Source organism: Mesocricetus auratus, unplaced genomic scaffold, assembly GCF_017639785.1.
Source record: "Mesocricetus auratus isolate SY011 unplaced genomic scaffold, BCM_Maur_2.0 Super-Scaffold_100004, whole genome shotgun sequence".
NCBI lineage: Eukaryota > Metazoa > Chordata > Mammalia > Rodentia > Cricetidae > Mesocricetus > Mesocricetus auratus.
Genome location: NW_024429189.1, coordinates 85,831,003 through 85,853,677, shown reverse-complemented (window position 1 = coordinate 85,853,677; position 22,675 = coordinate 85,831,003). Strand labels below are relative to the sequence as shown.

General features: G+C 47.3%; 2 protein-coding genes across 3 annotated transcripts in view; one reads left to right on the top strand and one right to left on the bottom strand.

Annotated features, from left to right (window-relative positions):
- Positions 1 to 311: 311 nt before the first annotated feature.
- Positions 312 to 6,512, bottom strand: Zfyve19 (zinc finger FYVE-type containing 19). The gene is made up of 11 exons (XM_005064729.4): positions 6,233 to 6,512; positions 4,984 to 5,105; positions 4,767 to 4,817; positions 4,326 to 4,444; positions 4,083 to 4,228; positions 3,640 to 3,748; positions 1,926 to 2,135; positions 1,488 to 1,567; positions 1,078 to 1,176; positions 885 to 985; positions 312 to 797 (listed from the first exon to the last, which is right to left on the bottom strand). Exons 1-11 carry the CDS (start codon positions 6,284 to 6,286, stop codon positions 719 to 721), a joined length of 1,170 nt encoding a protein of 389 aa, XP_005064786.1. The 5' UTR covers positions 6,287 to 6,512; the 3' UTR covers positions 312 to 718.
- Positions 6,513 to 6,561: 49 nt separating this feature from the next.
- Positions 6,562 to 22,675, top strand: part of Dnajc17 (DnaJ heat shock protein family (Hsp40) member C17) — a 35,671-nt gene continuing 19,557 nt past the window's right edge. Inside the window, exon 1 of one of the 2 annotated variants that reach the window (XM_013121536.3) lies at positions 6,562 to 6,725. In XM_013121536.3, coding sequence (XP_012976990.1) covers positions 6,648 to 6,725 — 78 coding nt within the window. In that variant the 5' untranslated portion in view covers positions 6,562 to 6,647. The remainder of the gene's footprint in view (positions 6,726 to 22,675) is intronic. The other variant, XM_005064731.4, reaches the window with a different exon arrangement.

Genomic DNA, 22,675 nt, shown 5'->3' with positions numbered 1-22,675 from the left:
TCCTTACTGGGAGCTTACAGCACAGCGCAACCTTTGCATGAATCACACAGCAGTCTGCTTCTAGCCTACTGTGGTTTAGAGGCCGCAGGGTTCTAGATAAAGATGGTGTTGGGTGCCTGGAGTATAGGTCAGTGGTAAAACACACACAGAGTATATATGAGATGTAGGTTCATTCCCAGTACTGCCAGAAACAAGTTCACAAATGAAAAGGGTCTGGAGCTAGGGATATAGCTCAGTGGCAGGATCCTTGTCCAGCATGTACAAGGGCCTGGGTTCAATCCCCCAGAACAGACAAAAAATTCTGGGGCCAATGACTCAACAATGCATTTTATTTATTTATTTTACATTTTAAATTAGAATAACTTATCAACAACATCTTTTATTAGTTCCACTATAGGCCAGGGCTGGGCCCTGGAACTGGGTTTCAGGGCTCATCCTTAGGTTCAGTCTGGTCTTCCCTATCTGCCTCTCAGTTTCATGCCAGCCTCCAGGAGGGGGCCCTTACTCCTCCTTCCCTCTGGCTCCTCTAGGAGTCATGACCTTCAATGGACTCTTTCTTCCTTACAGGGACTGCAAAGCTCAAAAAAGGGTGTGTTTACCATCAGTAGAGCTGGATCTGCTACCCACTGGATGCCCTGACACTGGGCCTGGGTAGCTGTCCCAGCCTGCTGGCTGCTGCCTGTGGCACTGCCATCTCAGGAAGGCGTCAGGGTTTTCCTCAGTGTTCTTGGCCAGGAGGTCGGGGGTGGTAGGCGGAAGTCTGATGCTCTTTAAGATCAAAGTTATCGTGGCCCTCCCTGGGGAGCAAAGGGGTGAATGGCAGAGATCTTGGCGGCTCTCAGGCCAAGATCAATCTAGCCTCAGAATGTTCTACCTGCACCCACCGGAAGCACCGGGCACAGTAGAGGTCTCCATCGCAGCCGGCACAGCGCAGGACAGCATCCTCATTGCAGATGCAGCACCAGGGGAGCTCTTCTCCCTCAGCCTGGGGCCCAGGAAGAGAGGAATGGGGAGACAACTACAGATGGGCAGACAGCCAGGTGCAAGCGTGGGGATGCCTGTGCGGGCTTTTCTCACCTCAGTCTCTGCCCTGCAGGTCTGGGCCCGGGGTCGGGGAGCTGGTTCCACAGGGATGTTAAAACCACTTGCCTCATCCAGGGCAGCTTCTTCGGTGAGCTGTGAACAGGGAAGAAGAGAACTGCTTCCTGCTCTAGGTCAGGCTGCACTCCTGGCATTTCTGGGTTTTGTGGCCTAACTTCTCAGCTCTTCACCCTTTACCTCCTGCTGTTTCTTCCTGGTTTCCTGAGATAGGACTATGGACCTCAAGTAAAATTGGAGCTGTGGAATGACCACTCATGGGGCCCTAAAGGCCAGTGAATGAGAATGCAACAATGAGGCAGAGGGCAGAGGGCAGGGGGCAGGGGGCAGGGGGCAGGGGGCAGGGGGCAGAGGCAGAGCAAGGGGTGGCGGGTGGGTCACAAAGCTACCTGCTGCAGCACTCTCTGAATGGCTGTCTCTTCATCCTCCTCCTCATCACTGTCTGGTAGGTGATAGTCCTGGAGGGTCACTTGAATGGGGGACAGGAACAAAGGAAGGAGTGAGGTGAGCTATTTCTCCAGATGGCTGCCCTCTTGTCTTCTGAACTGCTGGCCCCTATTCAGAGCTGAGAACCAAGCTCTGTGACTCCCGCCCTACTCTTGCAAGGCTGGGCCATCAGCCCTGAGAGAGGAGGGCAGTCTGAAGGTCCCGCTGCCTCAGAGCCTCATTCTTTACTCTGCCCCATCATAGCTCACGACTCTGGATGGGGCAGATCCTTTGGCACAGGGACCCTTAGTACCCATTTTAGCACTGGCAGGGAAAGTAGTCTGAGGTGGCAGTAGGCCTTGGACAGAGGCCTGAATAAGGAGGCTGGCTCAAGCCTTTACCTCTGTTGGGGTCCTGTCCCTGAAGGACAGCCAATCTTTTGGCAAGAGCCAGGATCCGTTCCTGCCTGGTGTTCTCTTCCCGTAGCTCAACTGCTGCCTGGGCCAGCAGCCTGCTCTTCTCCTCCTTCAGGGATGGGCTGGCCTGCCCCTGGGAATTCGTGTGCTGGTTCCTTGTACCTCCCTTGTTGAGGTCATTCTGGAGGGGGGCCACTGGAAGGGGTAATACAGTTAGGGAGGCAGAAGAGTTCCAAGATCTCACTCCAGAAGCCACTGAACCCATTTCTCAGCTGTTTTTTAACCATATGCTACCAATTTTTTGATCAGTACTAGTCTTATATTTCTTACATTTTCCCATAGATAAAATAATTTGGGGCTTTTTATTGCTTTGATTTTTTAAATTATTATTAAAGATGGGGGTTTGCTATAAAGTCCAGGCTGGCCTGGACCTTTCGACCTTCCTGCCTCTGCCTCACAATCCCTAGGATTACCGGTGTGTACCATCATGCCTGGCAACACTAGTAATTTTAGTTGTGTGGAGGGGGTTTAGCTAGCCCGTCTTTCAGGGCTGGAACTAGTATTTTCTGGGAGCAGAGTGAGAGATCCTGAAGGAAGCAGCAAGATAATGGGCAAGAAGAAATTTTATCAGCATAGATTTGGCTCTGACGTGGTCACCTTGACTCTAGAGTTTCAGAACTGGAGCTTTAAGACTAAGTCGGCCATGACAGTGCACTCTTGTAATGACTGCAGTTGGGAGGCGGAAATAGGAAGATCAGGAGTTCATGGTCATGGCAAGTTTGAGGCTAGCTACATGGAGGCTACATGAGGCCCTGTCTCACAAAATAAAACAAAAACAGTGTTACGTAGAAGGCCAGTTAAGGGCTGAGTTCCTGTGGCAAGTCCCTGAGCTTACCGAGTCGGTTTCCTCCCTTATACATAAGGGTAACAGTCCTCGTCGGATCAGTGAGGGAACCCACTGAGACTGTGCCTATACAGCAGTTTATCAACCTCAGTTCTTTTGATAACTCTCCTTTAGGGGGTGGGGAGCTGGCAACTGCACACTGGGTGCCCAGAAGCATTCCTGTCTTTCACCTACAGATGCCAGTCGTACCGTGAACTGTGATAACGAAAATGTCCTTCAATATTTCCAAAAGTGCCCTAAAGGTACTGCCCTGGAGCCTTCATATACCACAGGAACCTCCTGTGATGTTGGGAACATGCCACAGCATGTCCTAGATTCATGCTGCCCGTATGTTTGCTGCAAGCTCACGTGGGGACCCAATAGTTGAGATGTGACTGGCAGGAGAAGGCAACTGAGCCTTAACTCTTCTAATTTAAGCCTCTTACCCATGATCAGTGTCTTCACCGCAGACAATACTCGCTAAGTCCTTACTATGTTGGGCAGTCCCAAGCCCTTACTGCGCTGTTCCATTTATCCCTCATGACTTCTCCCACAAGACAGGTTTTATCACACATTGCCTGAGCTTACAGATTAGAGATTTAGACAGCTGAAGGAACACATGGAGGGTGGTGGGACTGGAATTCCCCATCTGATTCTAGAGCCAGTGCAAGAGGCCTGCACTGGCTCCCTTTGGAGTAAGCACTCAGTACACAGAAGCTCTTCAGTGTTGGCCATTCTCTGGCTCACATTCGCCTCCCAAGAGGGTGAGCAGAAGAGGCAGGGCGTGACCATGGAGAAGCCAAGTGGACAGGTTACCTGGGGCTCCTCGTTCCCAGCCGTCATCAATAGCCATCTCAGCTGCCAGCTGTGTTAGCAGATCCTGCGTCTGCTGAGCTTGGGTCCTGGCATCTGGTGCCTGGTGTGCCTGTGCAGAGGAGGGAACCTCAGTGGGGAACAGCGGTATGGGGAAGGCCACACCAGAAGTCCAGAAGAGGTCTGAGTCGGGGTGGATGCTGAAGAGTTTTCAAAGCCCAAGGAAAGGGATGAATTCAAGGTCCACACAGGTGAGTAGACTCTTTGCTGACGCACTCAGTCCTGCTGTTTGGCATTTGTCTTTGGCTTGAGAGCAGGCCTAAGGCTCGGGAGGTAGGGGTGGGAGGCTTTACTAACTCCTGCAAAGCATATGATCATACATGTATCTGGGCTTCTGTAGGGTGCTTGCCCTAGGAAACCCTTCTCTCCCAAGCCACAACACTCACCGGTCTCACGGTGTGAGAAGGTGGTACCCTGCCCTGTAATGCTGCGAGCCGATTCTCTATCTCCTGTGTAGAAGGGATGGTGCCCTGGACTTCATCCTTGAGTGCAGCTAGCCGTGCCTCTATCTCTGCCTGTGAGGGTACTGACTCTGCAATTGGCAAGCAGAGTGTTAGTAAGGGCTGGAGGCAGCTCAGTCCCAAGCCCTGCACCCTGACTTTGAGGCCCACCTGCCCACTTAAACTCACTGGGCTTATTTTCCTGACGGAGCCGAGCTAGGCGATCAGCGATGGCTTGGTCTTGCTGGGTCAAGCCCTGGTTCTGGGAAGCACTGGGCTTTTTCTTGGCTTCCAAGGCTGCCACATGCCTAGCAGGGTATGAGGCAGACACTCTTAAGGCAAAGGGGAAGACTGAAGCACCCATCCAAATCAAATGGGCCTCTACAGCCGTCTTCTGTGGCCTCTAATTATGTAGTACTGCAGCCCAACCCCGCTGACCAGCTGTAGGGTACGCCTGACAGAAACAGCTCCCAAATGCCGTTTCTTAGAACAGATTAATGAGCTGCTTTCAGAATCCAAGAGGGAAGCAGGGGCTGAAGGTGGGCATTGTTTTTACCCTGACCCTGTCTGGTCCTGCTGCTGGTGTCCTTACCCTTTGCCATCCCCACCCGTCTTCTCTTCAGTACTTACTTCTTGAAGTTCTGAGGCGGTGACCACTTGGAGGTGTTGTCGGAAGGCCCTCTAGAGAAGGAGCCTGGTGTGAGAAGTCCCATCATCTGACCCATCAGTGATTTCAACCCTAAAGGCTTCCTAGGCAGACCTCTGGCCAGGGAGCACACGGTCACAAGGCCTGGTCACATGCTCACTGTCATGTCTGTCTGGACCCTTGCCCATGCCCATCACTCACCTGGTCAGGACTGTGTGGCACTGCTTGCAGACTTTCTGCTGAGTGTTGCCAGCCCGAGGTACCAGAGCGCTGAAGCTAAGACAGCCATTACAGAAGGCCCGGCCACAGTTCTTACAGCCGTACTATAAGAAACATGGAGCATGAGGATCTGTCTCTCACCCACCCCTGTTGGCCTGTCTCTGGGGTGATGAAGAAAAACAAGCAAAGCCCTGTGAGTCAGGTCACTGGTTAGTCAACCGGAGGGAATCAGACAGTGTAGATACCATGCTTTCTCTGCTCGGGCAAGACGGTGGAAGGTTCGGCTCAGGATAGGGTGGTACCAATAGCTTCAGTTATTAAGTACTTAGTGTGTACCAGGCACACAGCCTGAATCTTAAAATTCATCATCTGATCTGTCATAATTTATACACAGTATCATATTTGATCCTGATGCCCACCGTCAGTATCTCTATTCTAACAGGGGGCAGAGAATTACACGACTTGTTCAACTTAGGTCTTAATGTGCTTAAGGCAGGACAGCTGACTTTGAACCCCACTCCTGAAGTGCTCCAGTCCTGTATACCGTGAACTCATCCCATTTATCCCCACTGTCTGCCCAGACGCTTGCAAGGAGAATCGGGTGAGCCTGTGCTGTGAACAAGAAAGCCTTTCCATGGTGCCCCAGGCAGAGAGGAGCTTTGTAATCCACCTGAGGGTAAGAGGAGGCTGTGATGCTCGGCGGTCACAGGCTATTAAAGGCAGACGCAGAAGAGGGGAGCAGAGAGAAGCAGAGGTAGGTGCCCCACTGATGTAAAGAAGAAGAAGAAATCCGTAGCTTGTGGAAACTGGCAGCAATAAGCTTTATAATTTATGGGGTACTTTCAGCTCCACACCTCACCAAACCCCCTTACAATTTTAATTTTACATTATTCCTTTGTGAGTGTGTGTGTAGACAAGTGCATGCTATGGCACATGTGTGGAGATCAGAGGGAGTTCTCTTGAGGGAGTTCTCTCGTTCCTGGGGCTTGAACTGAGGTCATCAGGCTTAGCAGCAAGTGCATTTACCCGCAAAGTCATCTCACTGGACCTCATCATTCCATCGTCTTAACCCCGAAAGCGAATGGGCATTTGCACCACTTTACAGAAATGTTAACTGAGTTACTTCGTCAAAACCGCATCCCTAGAAAGAAGCCGTCAAACTGGGTCTTTGGCCTGCAAGTCCCTTCGCCCCGCGTCCTCCCTTGGCCCTCCCGCTCCTTAGGACACTCGCCTCCTTCTTGAAGAGGGTGAACTTGACAGCACAGCCGTAGCACCTGCTCTCCATGGCGTCCCTCAGTGCCGCAGATCCGTAGGATAGCCTCTCACCCACGCAGTGAAGGCCTCTTAGACCCTCAACCTAAGCTGCCCAGCACTACACGCCCACCTGAGCCATTCAGCGGCGGCCCAGCGCGGGGAATTCTGACTCTCTCTGCTCGCCACCGCGCAGGCGGCGGCGGAGTGTGGGATTCTGGGAGTTGTAGTTCTTTTTCTGCGACGCGCTCATCCACAGTCAGTCAAACCTGAACCGGATCACGCCGATTCCCAGGGGCCTTAGCGCCGTTGGGCCGGCTCCAAGCCAGTACCTCCTCCCCGCACGCGCTCAGACTCCTGGGAATTGTAGTACCAATTCGGCCAGGGCTGGAACCATGGCGGTGACTAAAGAGCTCTTACAGATGGATCTATACGCGCTGCTTGGCATTGAGGAGAAGGCGGCAGACAAAGAGGTGAGAACCTGAGAGGCACGGCGGCTCTTCGGTCCTCGCGCCTGGCCCGCGCCTAGTCCCGGCTCTCAAGGCTCCGCCCTATACCGGACGGGAGCGAGTACCGGCCTAAAGCCTAAAAAGGGGGGCCTCGGGGCTTTTCCTGAAAGGCTTGAGGACCTCGTTAGGGAGGGAGGCACTGAGGACTCGGAACTGTGTGACTGAGCTGTCCTAGGCCACGGTGTGTGGACGCCGGTTCGAATCTGAGAGCCGGGCCTGCTTTGTTGCGCCTGCGCAGCAGCAGTCTTACCTATGTGTGGAGGTGTTTCGTTTCAGTTTCTAAACTAGTTGTTTTAACTTCAGGTTGATCCTGGGAGGGAAGAAAAGTTAGCTCTCTAGGCTCTTCACTCCCTCCTCAGCATCTCCTCCTTGGATTTGGCGTTGAGATCTAGTACCCAGAGAGCTCGGTTTTCTCTTTCCGCCTTTTAAGTATCAGGCTCCGGTACTGCTCCTCATCGTGTGCTACTTAGTGGGTTAAACAAGAGAGTGAGAAGGTCGAAGCAGGTGGTGTGGCGTGCCACATATTTTAAGTGCCGGTGCCCGGGATGAGACAGATCAAGATGTACTTAAGGTTTCTGTTACTTACCCCTGGATCGTGGTGGTAATTCTAACAGTATAGGCAGGGAGTTCATCAGATAAAAAGTAATGCCCACCGGGTTGGGCATGGCGATGCAAACCTGTAAAGCACTGGGGAGTTGGAGAGAAGAGAATCAGGAGTTTACAGTTAACTTCAGCTTGTAAAGTTCAAGTCCAGCTGGATTTACCTGAGGTCTGTAAAAAAAAAAAAAAAAAAAAAAAGAGGGAAGAGAGAAGGAAGGCGGATCAGGAGTTCAAGAGCTCAAGGTCATCTTTGACTATGTTTAAGGAGTTCAAGCCAACCTGAATTCCAGAGACCCTGTTTAAAAAACAAAACAAATAGTAGAGAGAGGTTACTTAGTGACAGAATTATGTGAGGACTAAAAGCCAGGTCACCTGAGGAACACCAGCACTGCATTTAACTTTCACTTAGTTCTTTCTCTGAATTTCAAAAACATAAATCCACTTGGATGTTTCACACGTAAGCATTTGGACAGATCCGATGGGATGGACAGGGATGGATTAAGCACTCGGGAGCCAAAGTATACTGAGTGTTACAGCTCAGATGGAAAGGTATTCTGGCACTCGGGAATCACAGAAAACTGAGTGTTACAGCTCAGATGGAAAGGTATTCTGGCACTCGGGAGCCAAGGAATACCACATGTCACAGTAGGCATAGCAGCTTACAGCCCTGTTTCAGGGAAAGGCTTCCCTAGTGTATCAGCTCTGCCCCAGGGGGAGAGGGTTTCCTAGCTGGCGATGTTTCTCCAGTGTAGCAGTTTTGCTCCTGCAGAAGAGGGAAGGAGGGAGAGGGTTTCCCTGGTGAAGTTGCTACAGTTCAGCTTTGCTCCAGGGAGAGTGGATAGCAGAGTAACAACTCCACTTTGCCAGGGGAAGGTTGCCCCGGCAAAAGTGTTTCACCCTGCTTGCTCAGCTCTGCCCAGGATCGTCTCTGCTCCTCTGCAAAGGAAGGTCTTCACCCAAAGCTCATCCAAGGGGCTTATTGGGGGGGGGAAGCCTCCAGGAGAGTGGCAGAGGATAGCCAGGCAGCATGAACAGCCACAAGCTGAACAGATACAGGGGGCGGAGTTTTCCAGGTTGGGGATTGGTCAGCTTTCCATCTCTTGCTCAGGGATTAGCTAGTTTTCTGCATAGGGTTAGGGTCAGATTTGGCTCTGGTTTCAGGGCCAAAGTGTGTTTCTTTCTCTGGTCCTTTTTAGTCTTTTTGTCTAGTTTTAGGTGTATTTCTTTCACTGGCTCTGATTCCAGGGACAAAGTGTGTTTCTTTGGCACTGGTTTCAGGGTCAGGGTGCATTTCTTTGGTTCTGGTTGCAGTGCCAAAGTGTTTTTTTGGCTCTGCTCAAGGTGTGTTTCTTTGGCTGACCCCTTTTCCCTACATCACAGGAATCTTCAATCTTCCAATGTCCAAAACTGAACTTTTCCTGCCCAAACCTGTACCCTCCTTGGAATTCACTATCTTTGTAAATGCCACCACCACGTATCTACTCAACTAGGATATTTTATTTATTTACTCATTTTACATTGCTGAGAATTAAACATAGATTCTTTTACCTGTTAGGTAATACTGTACCACTGAGCTGTGTTCCTAGCCCCAGCCACTCTGAGTCACTCCCTATTTATTTATCTATTTATTTATTTATTTAGAGACAGAGTTTCTCAGTGTTGCCCTGGCTGTTCTGAAACTCTCTCTGTAGATCAGACTGGTCTGGAACTCACAGAGATCCGCCTGCCTCTGCCTCCCGAGTGCTGGGATTAAAGGTGTGCGCCACAGCCGCCCAGCCTTTGATGCCTCCTTATCCTCTCACCGCTGTCCTCTTGTCCATTACTGGATCCTAATTATTTAGCCTTCTAAGGGTTCTCACACTTGCTCACCATCTCTGCCTTTTCCACCATCGCTCTAACCCACTTCCCTGCTGCCCGTCTATTCTTCTGTAATCTGTCATGCCTCTCGATCCATTCTCCTCACAGAAAATTAAATGATCCTAATACTTCCTAAAACCCTATAGTTATATGCCTGTAATCCCAGGGTGAGAGGATTTGCAATTCAAGGCTGGACTGGTCTACATAAGGAGACTTTGTCTCAGTAACAATAATAAAACAGAACCACACAACTGTCAATACAATTCATCTCTCTCTCTGTCTCTCTCTCTGTCTCTCTCTGTCTCTCTCTCTCTCTCTCACACACACACACACACACACACACACACACACACACACACACGTCAGTAATGTTCTTCTGTAGACCACGCCAGCCTTGAAGTCCTAGAGATTCACCTGCCTCTGCCTTCTGAATACTGGATTAAAGATGTGTCACCCCATCAGATTGTTAGTCCATCTTGCTTTTACTTATCCTTTAGAACTCAGTTTAAGGTTGAGAGAGTCTTTGCCTAGCATGCTTGAAGCCCCAAGTTTCCTCCTTAGCAACACATAAACTAGGTACTGTGGTATATGCCTGTAATCTCCACATTTGGGAGGTGGAGGCAGGAAGATCGGAAATTCAGTGTCAGTGTCATCCTTAGCTATATAGCTAGTTTGAGACTAGTCTGGGTCTATTTTATGTTAGTCTTCCAGGTAACATTGCTGAGGGGAGTGAGAGCAGGAACTTAAGCAGAGATCATAGGAACATCACTTGTTGGCTTACCCCTTCTGGCTTGCTCGGTTTGCTTTATTATACAACCCAGGATCACCTGCCTAGGCCTGGCACCTCCCACAGTGGGCTGAGCCCTTCCACCTCAACCATCAGTGAAGAAAATGACCAACAGGCTTGCCTACAGGTCAATATAATGGGGGCATTTTCTCAATTGAGGTTTTCTCTTCTCAGTTGTCTCTAGTTTTTTTTTCAGGTTGGCCAAAAAACCCAAAACAAAACCCTAAAACCAACCAAACAACAACAACAAAAACTAACCAACACAGAGACCCCATCTAAAAACAAATAAAAACAACAAGGGGGCGGAGAGATGGCTCTGGTTAAGAACGCATACACTGCTCTCCCAGAGGATTTAAGTTTGGGGCATCTTAGCTGATAGTCTCTGCAGACATCTGCATTCTTTTGCATACATAAGCCCAAGTACACAGACATAAATTTAAAAAAAGAACCCAACTCAGTTTAATTGGCTCCCTCAGAAAGGTTTTGCCTGTTATTCCTCGACCCCATGCTGGATGTGAACCCAGGACCTTGCTAGGCATGTGTTGTATTGAGCTACACCCCAGGCTTTGCTTGTTGCTTTCTTTCATAGCAGCTGGCTCCCCTCCTTTTCAGCACTTTATATTGGCTTGCAATTAGTATTTAGTTGTGTCATTATTGACAAGCCTTAATCATTTCTATGCTTCTGCCTCTGAGAAGCAGATCTGGTTGATCAACTCTCTTCAGTAGTCTGGTGATCGGCACTTAGTAGGCTCTTAATAAATGTTTGCTGAAGGCATAAAGAAAGCACTATAGAGACCACCATAATGACTTGAGAGTCACAAGACTGGAACAGTCAGTGTTGCTCCCTGGAACTGGTTTTTCCCAAATGTAAAACGAAGCATTAGGGCCAGTGACCTGGTCAGAGGAAAAGAATACTTGCTGCCAAACCTGATGATTTGAGGTCAATCCCCAGAACCCCATGTTGGAAGGTGAGAGCTGACTCCTGAAAGTTGTCTTCTGACCTGCACATATGTGCACATACACACATACATAAGTAAATGTAATTTTTTTTTTTTTTTGGTTTTTCGAGACAGGGTTTCTCTGTGGTTTTGGAGGCTGTCCTGGAACTAGCTCTTGTAGACCAGGCTGGCCTCGAACTCACAGAGATCCGCCTGCCTCTGCCTCCCGTGTGCTGGGACTAAAGGCGTGCGCCACCAACGCCCGGCAGTAAATGTAATTTTTTTAAGCAAAGGATTAGGAAGGCTGGAGACATGGCAGAGGACCTGGGTTTGATTCCCAGCAGCCACGTGTGAGCTCACAACCATCTGTAACTCCAGTTCCAGAGGACCTGACTTCCCTTTCTGCCCTCTGCAGACAGTGCATAGATAGATGTACGTGCAGATATACACGCAGGGAAAGCGTTAACATATAAAATAAAATGAGTAAAAATGAAGGACTAGGGCAAATTATGGTTTTAGAGTTCAAATAGTCCATTACTATTTTTAAAAAGATTTATTGGTTTTTCAGACAGGATTTTTTGTTTGTTTTGTTTTTGTTTTTCAAGACAGGATTTCTCTGTGGCTTTGGAGGCTGTTCTGATAAAGTGTTGTTTTTTTTTTAAGATTTATTTATTATGTATACAGTGTTCTGCCTGCAAGTATGCCTGCAGGCCAGAAGAGGACACCAGATCTCATTGTGGATGGTTGTGAGCCACCACCATATGGTTGTGGGAATTGAGTGCAGGTCCTCTGGAAGAGTAGCCAGTGCTCTTAACCACCGAGCCATTTCTCCAACCCAAGACAGGATTTCTTTGTGTAGTCCTGGAACTTGCTTTGTAGACCAGGCTGGCTTTGAACTAATGTAGTTCCACCTGCCTCTGCCTCCCAAGTGCTGGGACTAAGGCTGTGTCACCACCACCCGGCTTATTTAAATGTTTTCTTATTCATCTTTTTTAGTTTTTTTTATTTTGCTTATTTTATATTGAGTTTTATTATTTTTAATTATGCATGTGTGTCTGTGTATAAGTATGTGCCTATGAGTGCAGGTATCCACAGAGGCCAGAGGGGTTGAATTCTTTGGAACTTGAGTTACAGATGTTTGTTAAGTCACCATGTGGGTCCTGGGAACTGAACCAGTTCCTTGGCAAGAGCATCAAGGACTCTTAATTGCTAAGCCATCTCTCCAGTCCCTATTTTAGTACTTTTAATTATGTGTATGTGTGTATGCATGTGAGTGAGATCTAGAATTACAGTTATGAGTCACTTGAGTGGGTGCTGGGAACTGAACTTGTGTCCTCTAGAAGAGCAAATGTACTCTCTTACCTGCTGTGCCATTACTTCAGCCCCCAATGACTGCTTTTTAGTGGATATGTATTCAGAATGGTTTTTACATGTTGAAAGCATTGTATTGTAACAAGAAAGCAAAGAAAACAACCAAACATACCAAACAACTCAATTTAAAATTTAGGTTAAAATGAGGCTGGAGAGGTGGTTCAGAGGTTCAGACTGCAGAGGACCTGATTTGGCTCCCATCACTCATGTTGGGTGGCTGACAACGGCCTATAACTAGCTCTAAGGAGACAAGATGCCTTTGGCCTCCTTGGGTACCCACAGCTCTGTGTGCATATCCACACTCGGATACACCCAGGCTCCATTGGTAAAGTGCTTACCACACAAGCACCTGAGTTCAAGCCCAGCACTTATATAAAAACCCAAGTGTGCCAGTGCATACCTGTAATCCTAGTGCTGGAGGTGCAGAGAGGAGGATCCTGGGAGCTTGCTGCCTAGCCAATCTAGCCGAGTCAGTGAGCTCCAGGTTTAGAGAGACCTTGTCTCAAAAAGTAACTCAAAAAGTATGGTGGGACAGGTCTTTAATCCTAGCACTTCAGAGGCTGAGGCAGGTGTGTCTGAGTTTAAGCCCAGTTTGGTTTACATGGTCTGCATGTCTCAAATAACAAATTATTACTTCCTATCAACTAGGATAGCTGTTATAGAGAAGTAAAACTCCAAAGTCAAAGTAAATACACAGCTGAATTGAAGGATGTAGAGAAATTGGAACTGTTGCATGTTGCTTGTGATATGGCTATTGTTAAATGGTATGATGATTTCTCAAGATGTTAAATATAGGGTTGCCATATGGTAATTTGGTGTCTTTAATGAATTGTCCCTAGTCTTTGGCATTTGAACACTTGGTCCCCAACTGATGGCACTGTTTGGGAAGTTTAAGAGATGTGGCCCTGTTAGAGGAAGTGTGTCAGTGGAGGCAGGCTGCAAGAGTTAAAATACTGGTCATCAACTGGGCAGTGGTGACACACGCCTTGAATTCTAGCACTTGGGAGGTAGACCTCTGAGTCCAAGGGTAGCCTAGTCTACTGATCTATGGAGCAAGTTCTAGAATAGCAGGACTACACAGAAAAACCTTGCCTCAGAAAAACAAAAAATAAAAAACTTCAGTCACTTCAAATGTGTTTTCTCTGCTTCCTGCTTGTACTCACAGTGTGAGCTCTCAGTTTGTTGTTCCAGTTGCCATGCATGCCCGCTGCCATGCCCAAGATGGTGACAGACTCCTAGCCCTCTGGAACCGTAAGCCCAATAAATCCTTGCTTTTGTAAGTTGCCTTAGTCAGGGTGTTTTATCAGGTTCTCATGGAGCCAAAACTGTTCTTGAGCTGATCTTCCTTCTTTTTTTTTTTTTTTTTTTTTTTTTTTGTTTTGTTTTGTTTTGTTTTACGAGACAGGGTTTCTCTGTATTGTTTTGGAGGCTATCGGTCCAGCCCAGCCTCGAACTCACAGAGATCCGCCTGCCTCTGCCTCCCGAGTGCTGGGATTAAAGGCATGTGCCACCACTGCCCAGCGAACTGATCTTCCTTCTACCTCCCAGGTGCTGGAATTCCAGGTGTATGCCTAGCTTCTTTTTTTTTTTTTTTTTTTTTTTTTGGTTTTTACGAGGCAGGGTTTCTTTGTATTGTTTCGGAGGCTATCGGTCCAGCCCAGCCTCGAACTCACAGAAATCCGCCTGCCTCTGCCTCCTGCCTAGCTTCTTTTTATGTTTTAAATTGTGGCAAACAAAGGCGGGCGTTGGTGGCGCACGCCTTTAATCCCAGCACTCGGGAGGCAGAGGCAGGCGGATCTCTGTGAGTTCGAGGCCAGGCTGGACCAACAGCCTCCAAAACAGAGAAACCCTGTCTCGTAAAACCAAAAAAAAAAAAAAAATTGTGGCAAACATAGAAACATAACATAATATCGAGCATTTTATTCCTTTTTGAATAGAATTTTCAGTGGTATTAAGAACCTTCACACCAGGTGGTGGTGGTGCACGCCTTTGATCCCAGCACTCAGGAGGCAGAGGCAGGCAGATCTCTGTGAATTCAAGGCCAGCCTGGTCTACAGACCTAGTTCCAGGACAGCCAGAAGTGTTTCAATGAGAAACTCTGTCTTGGAAAATAAAAACAAACAAACAAAAACTCACATTGCTATCATTTTCCATCTACAGAAATTCTCCATCATCCCAAATAAAACCTTGTACCAAATAAATATAACTCCCATTTCCCCCTCATCTAACCCGTGAGATCCTAGCTGCTGTTCTCCTTTGCTCTGTGAATATGATTCTGTGTACATCCAGTAATATTTGTCATTTTATATATGACTTATTTCACTTAGTGTAGTGTTTACAGGAGTTAACCATGTTAAGGCTGAATTCCATCGCATGTATTTCTTTTTTTTTCTTTTTTTTTTCCGAGACAGGGTTTCTCTGTCTGGGTATTTTGCCTGCATGTGTGTCTGTGCACCGCATGCGTGTAATCCTTGAGGAAGTCAGAAGAGGGCGTCCAATCACCTGAATTGGAGTTTTAGTTGGGAGCACCTTCAGGTGCTGGAATCACACCTAGGTCCTCTGCAAGAGCAGCCTATTTTTATTATTTTGTTTTAAACTCACTTTAACAGACATGTTTCAGGGAGTTTTACATCTAATACTTCTGCTAGAACATTCTTTGCTCTCGGTCGTCTAATTGACCCCTGGAAGAGACTTTTCACTTAGTTGTCCCACACCTTCAATGAGCCTTGTCTGTCCAGGTGTGAGACCTCACAGCTGCGTGTTATGTTAATGTCATTTGCTCACTTTTGGCCTCTTCCATCAGGGTGTAAAAAATCCTGGCAGAGACTTCCTGATTTTGTTTTTGTTTTTTTCTGCAGTTACTGCTTCTAGAACAATGCCTAGCTCTTGACAGATGTTCAGTAAACACTTGGTGAATGATTGAATGAGCATACAGTGTTGTTTTCAGGCAGAGTGAAGTCAGTAGACCAAAAGTTAATGTGTTTACAAGATTATGATTCATACGCAAACTGCCTTGCAGAAAGATTGCAGTGATTTACATTCCCACCAAGTAGGTATAAAGTCACCCATCTCTGCTTGAATCCCTGACATTTGACAGTAGTATACCAGGTACCTAGTGCCTTGCCAGGGCAGACACACCCTGAATCTTCACAAAGTCAAACTTTCTTTTCCTTCCTTCTTGTGTGTTTATAGGAACACACCGTGTGAGGAGGATAGAAACATTTTCTGTGAACATTATTTCTGGTCCTGGGAATCAAACCCAGGACCTTGTACATACTAAGCCTGCAGTCTTCCACCAAGCTGTCTTATAGCCTGGAAATATTTTTGCTAAGTGCCTACTTGGTGTGAAGCTGTACCTGGTGATGATACAAATGTGAACAGAAGCTGACCCTTCTGTTTTGTTTCTAGACTCTGTTGTTTCTGGGTGTCATCATTTTGAAATTCAGAGGCTAATGGTGATTTTCCTCGAAGCTCACATTTTCTTTTTCCAAGGTTTTTAATCATGTGTATGTGTCTGTTTGTTGGGCCTGCACACATAGATACAGGTGCCCAAGAAGGCCAGGGATCCCTGGAGCCAGATTACAGGTGGTTGTGAGCCACCTGATATGGGTGGTAGGAATCAAACTCAGGTCCTCTGCAAGATGAGTAAATGCTCTTAACCACTGAGCCATCTCTGATCCCAAAGCTTACATTTTCTAATCAGATGATGATTTCCTACAGACAAGTGCTGTGCATAGAGTAAGAAGTTTTCTAACTTATCTTCAGTGAGGTCAAGAATCATTGCCTGAGATAGCTGCCGTGGTTTGAAGGTGGATGGATATCAGTGTAGAATGCCCTGCACTGCTGTTAGTTGTGGATGTGTCAGTAGTCTTTGTCCTCACTTGCAGTTGTGGCTAAGGACAGCCTGAGTATGGCTCGTGACTCACCTCACTGGTAACTGAACAAATACTTAACTCTCTGTGCTGTGGCTTCCTCATCTGCCCAGTGGAAATAATGGCAGCCCCTCCTGACTACATTGCTGTGCATGTGGATCCATCCCATGGATCTCAATGGAGGTAGAGGTCAGGATAGAGGGGAGGCAGGATCAAGTGAAACAAAATTGAGCATTACCAGAGTTCAATATTTCATGCAAATCAAATTGATGGAGTTTACCACAAGAGACAGGTGGGCATGTGGGAGGTGAGAGCTGAATAAAATGTCATTTCTGGTTTCTGTCAGCTCAGACAATGTAATAACTCATGAGCTCTGAGGTAGAAGGAGGCTCAATAGAACTATGCCAGGGAAATATTGTAGGAATAAAAAGAAAAACATGATTGACAGGATCAGTGAAGGCTTCCTTGAAAAGGTGTTTTTGTCCAAAGCTTTAGGGAACAAAAGATTATCAGTAGAGTTGGGGTCTTGAGAGATGGCTCAGTGGTTAAGACCAATTGTTTTGTGTAGGACCTGGGTTTGGTTTTCCACACTTATGGTGACTCACAACCATCTATGACTTCAGTTCTAGGGGATTCAGTGCCCCTTTTCTCACCTCCACAGGCACCAGGCATGGTAGGTACGCAGACATAAATGCAGACAAAACCACCCTAAAATGTGATAATCAAACCCAGCAGACAAACCGAAAACCAGAAGGGAATCCTCATGATTATTTACTATGTCATTGATCTACAGAGACTCTGAAACATGTCCAAGACTATCCAGTGAATGTGTGTCAGCCTCAGACCAGGCCTCGGTGTCATATTTTCTCTGGTCACTGTGAATTTTTCCTTTTGTTTTTAGCAGCCTGGCCTCTCATTTGAATAGGTAAAGCACATTTTGATTTTAGTTATTTTATTATGACAAAGTCTCATGTAGCACAGGCAGTTCTAATGTCGGAGACTGACTTTGAATTCCGGATCCTCCTGTTTCATACTCTTGAGTGCTGGGATGACTAGTGTGTGCTATCCTGCTCACCAACCAACTTTCTGTTAGAGATATTTTAAGATTTATTTTCATTTTATGTGTATGTTGCATGTTCACCACATGTATGCCTCATGTCTGTAGAGACCAGGTGAGAACATTGGATTCCCTGAAACTGATTGGAGCTTCCGTATGGGATCTGAGGCCTGAACTCCAGCTCCCTGCCAAAGCTGCTAGCACTCTATACTGCTGAGCCATTTCTCTATATGCTCACTGAAAGTTTTATTAAACCACATATTTCCCTTGTATTGTAGAATGCAATGCATTTTGAAACACATTCACTATGTGGCTCTGGCTGTCCACATAGTTCTATCTGTGGAACTTGCTATGTAGGACAAGGCTGGCCTGGAACTCACAGAGATCTGCCCGCCTCTGTCTCCCTAATACTGAGGTGAAAGCTGTGCTCCACCATGTCCATTGTTTGTTTGGAATCTCCAGCTCTCCATTGTTTGTTTGGAATCTCCAGCTCTACTCCACTCCTCTCTCCAATCCCTGCCCTCTCAGTAAAACCACCAAAAGTGACAGTGACTCTTCCCCTGTAGCTGCTAGTTGCTCAAGACCACGCCTACAGGGTATTTAAGTCCCTTCCTTCAGAAAGGTCATGTGATGTCTCTCCTGCTCCCTTCTCCCACCTCATGGGGGGCGGTGACTGGAAAGGTCACCCAGGAGTACTTTGCCCAATAAAAATGTGGTGGGTTTTGACCTAAATTGGATTCTTTCGATATCTTCAGGTCATTTGTGGATTTGGGGTGTGTCTCCAGAGAGCCCTTCTAGGCTAGGTACTGAGAACTCTTCACTGGAAGACACTGGTTCTTCGTCAAGGTTCGGGCATGGTGGATGGTACTAGTACCTAGCCTCCAGGTCCTAGTGGTCTCTTTGTTTAACTCAATTCTGGCTGAAGTTCTGGAGTTTTGAAACTACTCAGCTGCCTGCTAAAAAAGCAGTGATTCGTTTGTGTTTGGAAGCTGCTCATTAGCATTCACAGTGATGCCTCTCATTTATGATACCAGAGAGCTTTCCCATGTCTAGTTCATTTGATGTGATCTTCAAAACAAGGCTGGGAGGGAGGAAAGGACTATTAACTCCAATTTATAGATGAGAAAGCCAAGTCTCAAAGGGGTTAATTGATTTGCCTGGCATAGGGTAACTAATAAAGGCAGAGCCTCTGCCCAGACCTGGATGCTCTACTTGCTACACTCCAGGAGCAATTATGGCAACCAGAGATGGTCTGTGGGTCCCAGAGATCCCCCCAGCTCTGTATGAGGAAGGTAATGATGAATTTGCTGTGGGGATGCTCAAGCTCAGAGAGAGTGGAGTTCTACCCCCAAGAAAGGCAGAGACTAGGCAGAATGGCTCTTGGTCTGGGGGCCCAGCTCTATAGGGGAGGGATGAGGGTGACAGCAGGCAGAGAGGAAAGTGGTAGCAGCCAGACCAGGATGTCTTGTGGCTCTGGAATTGACAGCCTGAGGCAAGAAGATGAGAAAGGTTTTGGGATCCAAGCTTGAGCCTGAGGTGCTTTAGAAGAGGTAGGAAGAAAGATATGAGGTGGCTTCTGAAGGAGGAAAAGAGGGTCCAGGTGGCCACCTGGAAGTTGAGGACCAGGAAGGAGTGTTGGGAGGGCCAGAGGAAGGGAGAGCCTACAAGCGAAAGCAAAGGAATGGGGAGACCAGAGAAGATGGGCTGAGGACCCTGACCCTGAGTGCCATAGAGGCCAGGCCTCAGGAAAGCCAACCAGGCGGAGCACATACTTTGGTTCCTGTTGGAATAAAAGGTTGCACATGGGCCGTGCTAGCATGAGAGGGCCTTGGTGTGAGGTCCAGGCACCCAAAGAACCATCTGAAACCCACCATGGGCTCACATTTTGGGGACATTGAGCTCAGGAGGCTGTTGTGGAGTTGCTGCTTCCTCCTTGTGTCCAGTAGGAGGGGTCCACGGTCTCTGAGTGCCCAGAAAGTTGAGGGTTTCTAGTGACCAATACTTGAGGCAGAGGAGACGGTTGCTCATTAGTTTCCTTTGTTGTTCTTTTGTTTTTTGAGACCAGGTCTAATAGCCCAGAGTGACCTCCATATGTAGCCAAGGCTGGCCTCGAACCTTTGGTCCTTTTGCTTCAGCATTCTAAATGCTGATAGTACATGGGTGTACCAACATGCCAGCACTCCAGGGGCACAGGCAAATGGATCTCTGTGACTTCAAGGGCAGCCTGTTTACACAGCAAGATCCAGGCCAGCCAGAACTACACAGTAAGACCGTGTCTCAAAAAGAAAAAGAAATCTGTATCTATATGTATGTATTATGTATGTATATTGATGTTTTACTTCCATGTTTGTCTGTGAACCACATGTATGCCTGGTGCCCACAAAGGCCAGAAGAAGGAGTCAGATCCCCGCAACTGGAGTTGCCATGTGGGTGCTGCGATTTGAACCTGAGTCCTCTGTAAGATCAGCCAGAGCTTTTTTTTTTTTTTTTCCTGGAAACATGGTTTCTCTGTTAAATATAGTCCTGGCTGTCCTGGACTCACTCTGTAGACCAGGCTCGAACTCACAGAGATCTGCCTGTCTCTGCCTCCCGAGTGCTGGGATTAAAGGTGTTGCCTCCCGAGTGCTGGGATTAAAGGTGTGCACCACCACCACCACCACCACCACCACCACCACCACCACCACCACCACCACCACCACCACCACCACCACCACCACCACCACCACCACCACCACCACCACCACCACAGCCAGAGCTTTTAACTCCTGAACCATCTCAGTCCTTGTTTTTTGTTTTGTTTGTTTTTTGTTTTTGTTTTTGAGACACGATGTTGGCCTTGAACTCTGGAGTGGGGGGCAGGATTCTTAGATCTGTGTGCCCAGAGCCCTGTGTTGCTTTTCTGCCTGTGACATCAGGCAATCATGTAACCCTGGTGTTCCTGCAACAAGGGAACAAGGAGATGTCTGCTTCTCCAGGCTTGGGGAGAAATAAGTGCCTCGGCTGTGACCACAGACTGTTTCTGAACTGGGGTTGGTAATGATTCATGATTCATCCAGATGGTTTGTTCATTCTGTCCCTGTAGTCTCTGCCTCCCTCTGTGTCCTTGTCTGAGTGCTACCTATTGGCCTGGCTTTTGAGAACTGGGTCTAATTATTTGTACCTCTTACTTACCTGGCTCCAAGTTTTACTACAAGAAAGGACAGCCGCCTTTAAAGAAATAATGATCTGTTCTTTGTAGGGCATCTTTCTTTTTAAGTTAATGATGGCTGTTTCTATTTATTGGATCCTTAAGCCCTTGCTTTTCTGGCTGAGTCAGGAGATCCGTCCCCTCAAGAGACGAAACTGGAGACAGAAAGATTGTCAGAGTCCTGTTGGGTGCCAGGGGCAAAGCACCCTGAAGGTGGCTGGAGGTCCAGCTTGTGGCCACCTCTGCTGGCTGCTGTAATTGTGGAACCAGTTATGGACCTTTGGAAGGGGTTTGAATGCTATTGATTTTTTATTCCTTCTGCCCCGCCCCCTACTCCTGTGATGTGAGCTGTGGGGTTCCCACTGTGGTTGTCCTGGTAGTCTGCGGCAGTAAGTTGTCTTTCCTAGACTTTTTTGGTTTTGTTTTTTGAGACAGGTTCTCACTGTGTAGCCCTGGTTGTCCTGGAACTCTCTTTGTAGACCAGGCTAGCCTTGAACTCATAGAGATCTGCCTACCTCTGCCTCCGAAGTGGTGAGATTAAAGATGGGGGACACCATGCCTGGCTCAGACGTGTTTTTTTTTTTTTTTGGACAGGTTTTAGCAGGTAGAATGGGAATTTGTGAAATAATGGGGAGGCCAGGAGAGCACCCATCTCTTTCTCTTCATCTTTGAGCCTGAGCTAATTGATTTGGTTGAGGCTTTCTAATTGTTTTGGTTGTAAGCAAATGAACATTTGCCCCTTTCATGCAACAGATATTTATTGTATGCTTACTAGATGCTATTTGTTTCATTGTTGTAGGCCCTGTCTGAAAAACAAAATGAACTACCACTGTTAGTTAAACCTGAGACTCTGAAAGAAAAACCAGTTCTACAGTTTTGAGCCAAATTTGAAGTAAGCTTTAATTAAATATTGGCCAGGATGATGGACTCTAGCCAGGTTCATTCTGGGGTTCCCAGGGAATGGTGACGAGTCATGTTTTTGCAGAGGCTTAAAGAAGGTAAAACCATAGAGCCACCGTATTTCCCACCTGGTCCAATCAGGGGCAAGCATACATCCTGATGTATTTCCTTCCCATGCACCTCCTGCCCATATCCAAGCAAGTACATCCAGTGCAAACAAACTTGTTTAGGGGAATGAAATCATGTGGCTTGTTATTTCCCAAGAAGCATAGCCCCAGCATTCCAGGAAGTTATCTGTCCTTGGGTAGTGGTCCTTACAGGTTACTGTTGGTTCTTACTCTACCACCAATAACAATAAAAAACTTAGTAAGGGTCCCTTCCTGGGGGACTGGAGAGATGGCTCAGTAAGAACTTTTTGTACTCCTAGAGGACCCCAGTTCTCTAACAGAGGGTTAACTGTAGCGAGCTGGTGTTCACGGTTTTACAGCCCTGCAACACTTCACAACGATCTGATCCAATCCAATCCGAACAAAGGGCTAAGGATGTAAATGAAGACAAAGACAGCGGCTCACTCTTACAAGGAGAATGGCGTTTATTTTAACAAGAGCAGAGCATTATATACCAGTGGCAGGCGTGGTGGAAAAACCAAAGTCAGAAGCCTACATTCCCAGGGCTGTCTGGCAAAGGGTGGGCCAAAACCAGGGATTAGCATTTAGACGATAAGATGGACAGAAAACGGGAACTTGCATGCAGGCCTTACTGGGAGGAGGGGACGAGAAGTGTTTTGCTAGAAGCTTCTAGTCACAAGCAGGTCAACAGACCCCATGGGGGAAGGGTGCAACAGTTAATGAGCTTGGTTCCTAGCACCCACGATTGCCTGTAACTCCTGCTTCGAGGATCTGATGCCTCCAGCCTGTACAGATACCTACACTTGTGCAGATACATGCTCGGATACACACACAAATTAATAAATAATAAATGATTTTTTTTTTTGGTTTTTACGAGACAGGGTTTCTCTGTATTGTTTTGGAGGCTATCAGTCCAGCCCAGCCTCGAACTCACAGATATCCGCCTGCCTCTGCCTCCCGAGTGCTGGGATTAAAGGCGTGGGATAATAAATGATTTTTAAAGGCACTTGGGAGATGGAGTAGAAGGATCAGAAGTTCAAGTTCATTTTTTAGCTATGTAGTTGAATTTGTTGTCAGTCTAAAATTCATGAGACCCTGTGTCAAAAAAACAAAACAAAACAAAACAAAAAAAACAAAACAACCCAAATCTTCTGCATTGAAGTTCCCTGGGCACGGTGGTGTGTTCCTTTAATCCTGGCACTTGGGAGGTAGAGGTA

What these genes read in the sequence shown, in the direction of transcription:
- Zfyve19 (XM_005064729.4), bottom strand. Translation starts at nt 6,286, where the DNA reads ATGGAGAGCAGGTGCTACGGCTGTGCTGTCAAGTTCACCCTCTTCAAG. An exon ending in TGCCACACAGTCCTGACCAG is followed by an intron (nt 4,818 to 4,983) that starts GTGAGTGATGGG and finishes CTCCTTCTCTAG; the next exon opens with AGGGCCTTCCGACAACACCT. An exon ending in TACTGTGCCCGGTGCTTCCG is followed by an intron (nt 798 to 884) that starts GTGGGTGCAGGT and finishes TTTGCTCCCCAG; the next exon opens with GGAGGGCCACGATAACTTTG.